We start from the raw sequence: 11,653 nt of genomic DNA on the forward strand, positions 1-11,653 counted from the left end.
TTTTCTAATTTATATAAGTACTGAAACTTTGAGAGTCATGTTTATATAAGAATTGAAACATAGAGTTACACAAGCTCTCAAATCACAATCCCATTTTCCTTTCTTATTATTTCTCTTTGGGTAAACTATGCGTCTGTGCAGGAACTTGAGATTTTGGTAATATCATAATCCTCTTTTTCCTTATTTTTTTATTCAAACTCTACATTGGAAACTAATCACCATAACTAATAAATCTCTCTTTCCCATTATTTAATCACACATTCACGCCTATGAGCTGAATTTCTTTTAAGCAATTTACTGTATCCTTCAGAAATGTACCAAACCTATATAGGTCATGGAAAAATAACTTTATAATATTTTATAACAATTTTATTATATTTCAGTTAAATAAGTATTATAATTTATTTAAAAGTTGGATGTGATGCAGAAAAATCTAAGGGACTGTCAACTGCGAGTGAAACGTAATTATAAATCTTTAGACTATTAAACCATAAATGCAGTTATTCTTTTAATTTATACAAGTATGAAATTCCGAGAGTCATGTTTATATAAAATTATTTTGTGATTTCTCCCCCTCCCCTATGTTTGATTATGTATTGATAATTCTATCACCACCATCATCATTCAACTATTGTCAAGACTATCTTGTTGTTGTCGCTCCTACAATAATCATATTGTCATTGTCGTTAATTCTGCCCCCATCACCTTTCAACTCTCACCACTGTTACTGCTATCATTCTGCCACTGTTACAATTATTTCTCTCACTATCACTATCATTATTTTCACAGTGTAACGAGATAAGATATAACTTTTAACTTGCTTTATCTATCTTCAACTTGTAATATTTTTAAAACTAAAAACAAAAATAAATTGAATCTAAAAAATTCAAAACTTAAACTGCTTTTAAATTTTAAAAGTTTCAAAGCTAAAAATAGAAAACCACCTCGAATGGAATCTTAGCTTTCGATAGTGTTTGATTTAAGGAGAAGAAAGAAACTGAAAACACTTTCGGCTAAAAATAAGTGAAAGTGGAAAGCTAAGGATGTTCGGTGGTTGTGAAAGGTAGTTAAAATATTGGAAACAATGTGGAGACCTATGCTATTTAACTTTCATCTCAAAAAGAGATGAAAGGGAGTGAAACTTATGTTTGGGGTGTGTGTGTACAATGCCAACATTGATCACTTGCCCAAATTAACCCTCCCTCAACCTTATGACCCTAGCAGTGCTTTGTTTGTTTATTTTTTTCTCTTTGTTGCGTCTTCCCTTTTGCTTGCAACATAATCTATTATGTTTTTAGCATAGTCAATTAAGTGGTCACAAGTTCAGAATTTGCTTTCGAGTAAGTGTACATAATGGATTATGCAATTTACATAATCTCCTATACAAGCATTAAATTTGTTTCATCAAACCTGTAAGGAAAACGTGCTTTCTTAATGGGATAAAATAGACATTTGTTCAATCTCCATTTATTTTTACTTTTTTATTTGATTATTTATCTACTAATTTAATGCAAATCTTTCATTTCATTTATACTTTTTTCATCTTAATTAAACACCTTTACTTCCATCTCTCTTTTCACTTTCTTTTTATTCCTCGTACTTTCATTTATTTTTATTTCTTTCTAATAGACGCACCCAACCCCATAAAGTGTGTTTTTTAAACTCTCACTTAGAAAACAACATTTCACCAATGGCATTAAGTAGGGGTGGCCAAAGTTCAGTTTAGCTTTCGTCCTAAACTGAATTGAACTATACAAACAGTTCTCAATAACTAAACTAAACAACGAAAATGCAAGTTATAAAATTCCATAGTTTCAATAGAAATACAAGTAAAATTCCATACTCTCACTAATCAATATACTTGGACAAAAGTTGAACTAAAAAATCTAACAAAACATAGAAAGTCTGAAACAAATTTGGTCCTAAAACCGTTGGTAATATGACAATGCTCCTAGAATTGTAGTCTCTAGCATCACTATAATGAGCATTAGCCTAAAATCTACTTGAAAATCTCATTACCCTAAAATATACATGGGTTGTAGTCAACATCACCATACAAGACAACAACATTAACTAATCTAACAAACAAGGTAAATACAAATAGTAATTACACTCAATTAATGTTCCTTCAATCATCAAAATTAATAGTGGTTGTCAATAAAGTTCCTCCATGTGGAGACAATATATCTGCAAATAGAAAAATATTTTGTTACTTCCTAAAATTTATTATAAAAGCATAACAAAATATGTAGAACATTGATATTAACTTACCTTACTCAAATTTCTCAAGCTCTTTAAAGTCCTCATCAGTAAATATCGAAAAAGATGTTCCTTTCAACCAATCTTGCGTGCAAATCAATGCTTCCATCATTCTTGGAGTAAGGGAACTTCAATAAGGATCAATAATCCTTCCTACAACATTGAATGAAGATTTTGATGCTCCAGTGGAAATGAGAATTGCTAACACCTCTTAGGCCATACTTCCTAGATTGGAAATCTGGTTGAGTTTACCTTCCATAAAGTTAAAATATCAAAATTAATTGACTTAATGAAAGGCTCATAATCTTCATTCATATATTTATCCAACTTAGTTTTTGCATCAATTTTATGCCCGTTTGTTCATAGATAGAAACTCATACCATGGATATCATCATCATCTTCTTCATCCAATTGTGCTACTTCTTGGTTAATTTGAAAGTCTTCTTCAACACCTTGGTATTGCTCATAAAGTGATTTTAAACTAGAAGACAACTTCAACTTCAATTCATTTGTCTGGTTTTCATTAAATAAGTAGTTAACAAAGTGGTTAACATATTTCACCTTACACCTAGGATCAAGGACAACGACAATCATTAGCAAAATGTTGATTGTGTTAGGTGTTCCCCAATATTTGTCATATTTAACTCTCATTTTAGTAGTCATTGAACTTACGCAAACATTATTATCATTTTCACACTTGCGGATCTACCTACCAATTGCAAATACTTCCTTCACACACACACACACACACATACATATTACTAGTGACATAGTAAGAACCAGAAATCTGCATCGTTGCATCATAAAACATCTTTAAAAAAGGTAGGAGCGAACGAGCTTCATTCCAATCAAATTTTGAAGGTACATCATACCCTCTTTGTAGATCATTAACACACTTTCTATCTTCCATTTCAAGCTTGTCAAATGCTTTTTGATACTTGATAGCTGCCTCCAACATTAAGTAAGTTGAATTTCACCTAGTTTCCATGCCTAGGTAAACAAGGCCCTTGTAAAGAATTTTCTCTTGTTCAACATAACCCTTGAATTTAGCCAATCTAGATGATGAGGATATGATATACTTGATTGCAACACAAATTCTTAAAACAAAATCTTTTACATGTTTCACAATCAAGCACAAAATATGTGCACAACATCACATATGGATATAATCACTATTCAAAAGTACGTTGTATCGAAACAAGAACCTTTTTTTAAGTGTTGAATCTCAAGGTCATTAAATGAAGCATTGTCCACAGTTACACTAAAGACCTAATTCAACTCCCATTCATTCAAGCATATGTCAACATTTTTTTTCCATATTCTCTCCAAAATGTCATGTGATTTGATGAAAGCTCAAAATTTTCTTTTGTAACTTTCAATTATTATCAATGAAGTGAGCAGTCAAACTCGTATAAGTGAAGTTCTAGGTTGATGTCCATGTATTCGTGGTAAGACAAACCATCTCGCAGTGCTTGGAAAGAAATTTCTTCAACAATCACAAATAGAAACTTGATGAATGTTTCATTCTCCACAAACTAAAGTGGCAACTCAACAATCACAAACATCTTCACAAGTTCCTTTCAACACAACTCTTGGTCAAATTTAAAACAACTTGGTGAAGAACGAACACCACCACCCACTTGCCCCTCTACAATTTGTGATGGGGAAGCATTTGATCTTTGCATATCTAGATTATCAGGGCATCTCGATAAATGATTCTTCATAGCAATTGGTCCACCCTTAAACTTAAATAAGGTACCACAATAATTGCATGTCACCTTATAGTCTTCATTGAAATCTTCTTTAAAATGGTCCATCGCTACTGATCAAGTTTTACGCTTTGATGATGCTTTTGAATGATGTGGTAATGGAGCTTTAGTGGTAGAGGCATCTGAGGTATTAGCAATTGAATGTCTTATTGTCTTCGATAATGAAGAATCCATCTTATTTCAATTATAAGAAAAGCAAGAACAAGGAGAGAAAGAAACCAATAATTGCAAACTATGTTTTTCTAGATTCCACAACATCTATCACTTAGTAAAAGTGAAGTTTATACTTGACAACAAAGTAAGCTTGCATGCCATTGTTTAAACCAAACTCAAAGACTAATCCTAGTAATATTGAACAACAAATGAGTCTACTACACAAAGACCAAAAATAGTAAAGGAAAAACCACTACACTGGTATGCGAATAAGTATAACAAATTCACACACCATACACAACAATATCTAAAACATTAGGAAAAACCCTGATTTAGCCATAAGTCTTAAATCAAATATATAATATAGACAAATATATAATATACCATCTAACTAGCGATATATTGGTATAAAATACAAATTGATATATGATAACTCTCCAAAGTAACAAGTTCCTTGTTTTTCATGCTTGTCCAAAAGTGTCAATAGTAATTGGTCCAATAACTAAGGTACACAAATATCAAAATTGTATCTAAGCAACTAACGATTAGCCAAGTAAACATCTAAACTAAAAAATAATAATTAAAATCCAGAGAGTAATATAATCGAAGTTTCTAGGACAAATACATTGTATCTCTACCATTACGATAAGCATCAGAGATCAAAATTAAGTCATTGAGTTCAATTGTAAGTAATAACAATAACATATATAGTATTGGTAACTATTCATTATTAAATATAATAGCAATAACATAGATAATATTAGTAAATAAAAAAAAGAAATATAAATGTATGGAGCTTGAAAAACACAAGCAGAGAGCAACAACACAACCATGGAAGTCTCATCAAGCTCAAACCCACAACCCCACATCCTAAAAAAATACCTAATCCCATCATCCAACGAAAGACTCTCAACATAAACAGTCATAATCAAGTTCTAAGAAATAACAATTCTCTCAGGCATTCACAATCTTCTTACAACACCCCGTAAAAACGAATCAAATTATTAACCCATAAACTAAGTGGATGCTTGTATAAGCACAATGATTCAATCAAAATCAAACAACCCATAAATGGATTTTGGATTTAGGGTCTTATCTCCGTGAGAGTGAGAACTAAAACTTGAGCCAGAGTGCAAGACATAAGTGAGTGTGAACCTTGAGCGACGAAGATTGAGTCAAAGTGAAGAACGAATATGCATCAAGGCATTATGCATTGTTGAGTGAAAGTGTGTCAGTGCATCGTACTTCACTATCTCATGTAATCATGTGAATGTTTGAGTAAAAATGTTAAGTTAACAATTAACTGTTAAGTTTTTATTTAAAATAAAAGAATAAGTTTAATTCAGTTTTTTATAATTAGTTATTTTAAGTTCAGTTTAATTCAATTAACTATAAATTTAGTTTATAATAGTTATTATGAACCCCTAGCGGGCTCCGGAGTCCAAACTGGCAAAGGCGCCAAAGACAGGAGCCACCACGCTTTCTTTATTTTCAAAATCTAGTTTATCATCCACGTCATCGATCCGGACGCAACCTTATCTCACATCTAAAGCGTCCATTAACAATCCATCAACGCTCCAAAACGCTTCGCCGAAACTCCTCTCACGGATCCACGCACTGGTCCCCTAATCCCAGCACCACATAATACTATAAATACCAAACAAAATCTCCCTCCCACTCCATTGGTACCGCGAAACGCACATTTCACTATTCATTCTCGTTTCCCTCTCGGTAATTTCCAATTACTAATTACTAATTTCTCCATGCTTTCTTCATCTTACGCTTAATCCTTATGGTTTCGTTTAATTGTTGTTCTAATTGCTGCTTGTTGCAGACTGTGATTGTTTGTTAACTGAACTTTTCGAGCAAAATGTCTGGACGTGGAAAGGGGGGCAAGGGTTTGGGAAAGGGAGGAGCGAAACGACACCGTAAGGTGTTGCGCGATAACATTCAGGGAATCACCAAGCCTGCGATTCGGCGTTTGGCTCGCAGGGGTGGTGTGAAGCGTATCAGTGGTCTCATCTACGAGGAGACACGTGGCGTGCTCAAGATCTTTCTGGAGAACGTGATTCGTGACGCCGTTACCTACACTGAGCACGCTAGGAGAAAGACCGTTACGGCAATGGATGTGGTTTATGCTCTCAAGAGACAAGGAAGAACCCTCTACGGATTTGGAGGCTAGTTTTTTTTTTAATTTTTATTGTTAGGTTTCGTTTGTTTTGGAGGTTTATGTGGGATGTAAGAGACCCTTGCTATTAGGGAGATAGGGAAAAAAATTGCAAGGATTTGGTGTAGTAAGTTGCTGGTGGTGTTTTAGGTATAAGGGTTTCTATAACATGTAATGTATTGAGCTATCTTAGCTGTTATTGCTGCCAAGCTTGTAATTGTATCACAATATGTTGCTAATGTCAGATTCTTGTTTTTCTGTTTATTGCTTCTGCTTAGTCTATTTAGAGCAATCCAAACGCGCCCTACTTTTGTTTCATGTTTCGTTTTGAGTTTTTGGATGGCAAACGTGTTTGGTTTATTCGCTTAATTTTCGCTTTTAGTCATTCTTTACCTGGAATTGTGTCATGGACTTGTGTGGGTGATAAGCAAGTGCATTGTTGTTTAGTGATTTGGCGTGTTTGAAATGGATTTGGTAGAATGCGCTAGAAAATGCGGTTTTGCTTTTGTAATATTCAGGGTATGGTTCTAATTTTAATTGGGTAAATAGTCAGATTAATTCATGAAAAACAAACCTAGATCTGAAATTTAGCACTAGGCCATAATTTGAGAACCCAGTCAAGCCAAAAGAATAAGCTAAAAATATGAAGTCGACTAGGGATCAAAAATTAAGCCAACAACAAATCAAGTCCCAAACTTTAGGATAGGACCATAACTTGGCATTGGGAACTTAGTCAAGCGAGAAATAGATCAAAACCATGAGGTAGCCAAAAATTAAACTAATGGCTAGCCATGACTTAGCCAAAAAAATAAGTAACGGGGTAAAAATTGAACACGGGACAAATCAAATTTCTTTAGTATGAGGTCATGACTTGGCACTGGAGATTTGGCCAAAATCACGAAGTCAATTAGGGACCAAAAATTGAGTCTACCACTTGTCAAGGCTTAGTCAAAATAAATTAATTTTGCAAATAATTTAATCACAAATAAGTTCCTAAACTTTGTAGACAATTTAATGATTAAATTATGATTTCTTGTATTGACTAAATTTGAATTTTTTATTTTTTGGTGACCAATTAATTATTGCATAATAGTTATCACCCAATTTTCAAATACATCTGTCGTCGTTTAGGCCTTCAGCGCATGCGTAGTTTTCATCTTCTATTGGTGGATGTTGGTCCTGTAAAGGCATTGAGGAGTGTGTTCAACATTGTCTGCGTCACTAGTCGAATAGAACTTTTCCATTTGCATGGGAGGGTGTAGTCTCGAAGCTTGGATCTTAATTTTAGTTAGTTTTTTTGTTTCCTGCATTTCTCAACGTAGAAAACTAGTTAAATGCCCGTGCGTTGCACGGGAATTTCTTTATTTACAGATTATGTTACATTAAAAATTAGTCTATTTGGATTTCAATATAACAAATTAATTTTTAATTGTTTAAATTTTTGGTTTCAATTTTATAAATAATTGAAGGATAAATTTTATAATGTGTCGCTTTGATGCAATGTTAAACTAAAAAGATTTGCGTAATGTGTTAAACTTAATTAGAATACTTTTGTATTTTACAGAATTAGATTATATGCACTATATGCAATTGTAAAATTCTTTTTCCAATTAGTAAGGTATAAGAACACATAGCAAGGTAACCTTAAAAAACTTTAAATACTAACTTTTGAGTGGTTACATACTAAGGGAAGAATGCTCACGATCTTGTGTTTTGGTAGAGCCACATTTCTTAGAACATGAATATATGCTCATGGAGTTGCCTTTTTCATCATATGCAGCTATAGTGGGTAGTGGTGGGTACCATTTAACTGTTCAACAAAGAACCCAATTGATTGATACTTTAAATATAAATTCATGTGATAAAGTTGAAAGTTTCGATTAAGAGATGAACATGGCACACAAATATAGCATCAATTTGTTGTCACTATGGCTGTAGTATCAGTCATTTATCTAAGCGAGGCAGATAAGTAAATATTAGTGATTCTTTATTTATTTCTGATGTGAATAACTAAAATCATAAATGCTATAAAAAAACATTTCTTAGATCATATGAAAAGTTGTGGTCTGGTCATCATCCTTGGCCTTTGATTATGTAACATCTGAGTATTGTGTTTCATTGTTGGTATATGAACCAATTCTACTGTTAAGAGACAAATAGCCAAAACTTCCAGGACTCTTGAACTTGTCGAACAAAAAAGATTCTTGGTTTCTGGAAGCCTAGTATTATAAACACAAATTCCATTTTTGTGAGTGAAAAGGAAAGTTGAAGCTGCAAATTGAATGACAATAACTCGCTGACTTCCTACAACACATGGACACACAAGCACATCAATTAGCTCCCTAAATATACATAGCAAGAACAAAACAACACAGCATAGAAAAGTAAATTCTTTGAACTGATTTTGACAAGTTTTCATACCGGTTGGAGAGCATATATTCTTGTATTCCATGTTTAAAGATCTAATCTCCCCACTGCTGCACAAAGTTGGAGCTAATCAACCTTCTGCTAGAGCATTCCTTTCATGTATCAAATACTTAAGGCATTAACTCCTTTTAATCATTAAGCAACAGGACATTCCTTCCAATATTTTTTTTGTAAGATACTATAATTTTCCCTTAATAACACATGTAAAAATAAGTTCAAAGTTAAAAAATAATAAAAGTATAGAGTTATGGTCTATTATTGCGTTGTCTCTGACTCCATCCATGGTTTGTCACAATGCACTTAAATTTCTCAGTCATATAAATCCAAAACCATATTCTGATTTTGACCAAAACTTAATTCTAGCATCAATTAGAGAAACAGACATTTTTTTAAGATAGAGATGACAAGAAAACTCCTTTGTAAAAAGCTAGTTTACATTGCCAAACCCAATAGCTTAAAATTCCATAACAGCAAGGGAAATAATTATTCATATTGGTTAGTCAGTACAAAATAGAAGAAAGACCCTATTGTTACATGCAGTTTTAATCAAACAGTTAACTGTACATCATGTCATTTGAGTGGCTGAGCACCCTCTTAATGCATCTATAGACCAGAAATTTCACTATCCAAAATTAATCCCACTCAAAAAGGTTGATGTTTAAAAATTAATCGCACCTACTATCAGCTGACACTCCATAAAAACAAACTTGTCATGCCGTTTTAATCAAATTGTACAATCATGTCATTTGAATGGCTGAGTACTATCATAACGCATTTGTACACCAGAAAATTTCAGTCGCTCCTGTAAAAAATCTAAAGAAATATAATAACGGTGGCTGTGACTTTGTAATCTCCCCCGTAAAAATTTAAGTGTGAACGCTTAAGATAATATAGGCATCAATTCACCTTTTTTCAAGTTGAGACTTGGCCATTTTACTACGAATAACTCACCTAACAATTCTAACTTGAGAAGAAAGTAGTGTTTGAAAGGTTTGTTACACTAACAATATGAAAATCGCATATCATGACATTAGACAAAAGAAATTGGATCATGAATCGTGAGTTCTTCTTAACATTCAATACATTTCAATTTGAATTTTTCATGTTAGTTTAGATCAGTCTCCATCAATGCAAAGCATAGAGCATTCGAAAGAATTGTGCTAAATTATCATGAAATTAGTGGATAGAAGGAAGGACAGGTAGCATTTTAAGATTTCTAAGTAAGCTTGCAGGAAAACTGCATGTTATAGGGGTGTAGACATAATGGTGCACAATGAATGTACTCATTGACCTATGCATAGTGGCTCTAAGCCTGAGATATATCCTTGCAATAAATTATATAATTAAATCTGTGAGAATCAAAGCCTAAAAACTTATAATTGTAGATCTCCCATCTCCTCTAATACTCTTCCTGATAGGTCACCTATACATTCCTTGAAAATAATCTACATAAAGTAAAAACAAATCGAGCCAATGAAAGTGTGTTAAAAACCCAGTTTTTAGTGCATCAGTCGATAAATGCATAAACAATGAGTTATATGTCATCTCATAGCATGCTTATTATGCTGATTAGTTTTATCGCTGGCATTTTTCATAGCCAGAATAAGATATCTATGGATATTATTAGACTGTAAAGGGTTTCCCCTGTAATGAACCATTGATTAAGTGAGAAGATAGGAGAAAAAATCAACATACAAAATGGCTAAAAAGAAATAGAAATTAAAGATAGTCTGCAAAATCAAAAGTAATATAAATGCAACATAATTTAATCAATAATTGATGTGGGAAGTAGCAAGCAATCAATGATCATTGAAAAAATCTTCCACTTGTTAAAGGGCACCTTTTGGAAACCAAAAACATCAGAATATATGAAATAAGCTACACCGAAGTAACATTATAGAATACATCAATATTAGGACTATTAAACAAAAAAGAAACATTAAAAATGCATTTCACAAAGATGATACATGGTACATATACATTGCTACATTAATAGGTCCCCTTTCATACAATTTTTTGAGAAAAGTCGTTGAGATCCTTTGCAAACCCACTTGAAAAGGGTATTTCAAAGTTAAAATATTGTAAAAAAAAAATGGTGGAGAGGGAAGGTCTGAACAGTGTTAACACAGCAAGTTAAAAAAATAGTCCAAGTTCGTTTATCCAATCTGTCATGTAGTAAATACTGTTGACATCGAAAGAAGAAGAAAAAATAAAGCACAAAATCAACTGAAATGAGATGAAAAACCATTTTAGATTACCTTAATTTGTCTTTAAATTCGGAGCAAAGAACTTACCTTGCACATGCTATAGGAGGTTCTTGAGACTGAATATAGATTGGTCTTAGTCTCTTTCTTCTTCCCATACAGTGTCTCTCTTTCATGTTCTGCTTCTTTGAGGATTGGGACTATAGCTTCCTTTACTCACTTCTGAGACAACATTGTGTGTTATGCAAAAAAGTAGAATCTAAATCTATATTCTTTAAAAGATAATATTCACTTCTCCCTATAGAAAAGTATTATGCCAATGACTCAATCATTCTTTAAAAATAGCACGGTCATGCAAGACCCCAAAGGCTAAACCATATAGGTAATACGGACGTAGATTTCTTATTTTAAAGGCAAAAGTGATTTTATTGAAATTGGCTAGTGTATCTTCTTCTGACAATTTATCACATCATAGACACTAGAAATCAAGTTTAAGAATGATTGTTCTCTGAGAAAGAAATTTTGAAGATAGCTCCCTAACAAATATGAGAGAGATGGGGGTGAAACTAATGCTCTAAAACTCTTATTGTTGAAATGAATTGAGCTTTTTGAGTTTAAAAAAGAAGTAAAAACATTTATCACCAATTGTACAAAGATTTTCTTGCTTCTACTGC

General features: G+C 32.8%; 1 protein-coding gene across 1 annotated transcript; it reads left to right on the plus strand.

Annotated features, from left to right (window-relative positions):
• The first annotated feature begins 5,809 nt into the window (after positions 1-5,809).
• On the plus strand, positions 5,810-6,612 carry LOC114378361 (histone H4). The gene is made up of 2 exons (XM_028336944.1): positions 5,810-5,912; positions 6,016-6,612. The coding sequence occupies exon 2, from the start codon at positions 6,052-6,054 to the stop codon at positions 6,361-6,363; it is 312 nt and encodes a 103-aa protein (XP_028192745.1). The 5' UTR covers positions 5,810-5,912; positions 6,016-6,051; the 3' UTR covers positions 6,364-6,612.
• Positions 6,613-11,653: the final 5,041 nt, after the last annotated feature.

This window comes from Glycine soja, chromosome 12, assembly GCF_004193775.1.
Source record: "Glycine soja cultivar W05 chromosome 12, ASM419377v2, whole genome shotgun sequence".
NCBI classification, from domain to species: Eukaryota; Viridiplantae; Streptophyta; class Magnoliopsida; order Fabales; family Fabaceae; genus Glycine; species Glycine soja.

Excerpts from the sequence above, each read along its gene's own strand:
- LOC114378361 (XM_028336944.1), top strand. The coding sequence starts at position 6,052 with ATGTCTGGACGTGGAAAGGGGGGCAAGGGTTTGGGAAAGGGAGGAGCG.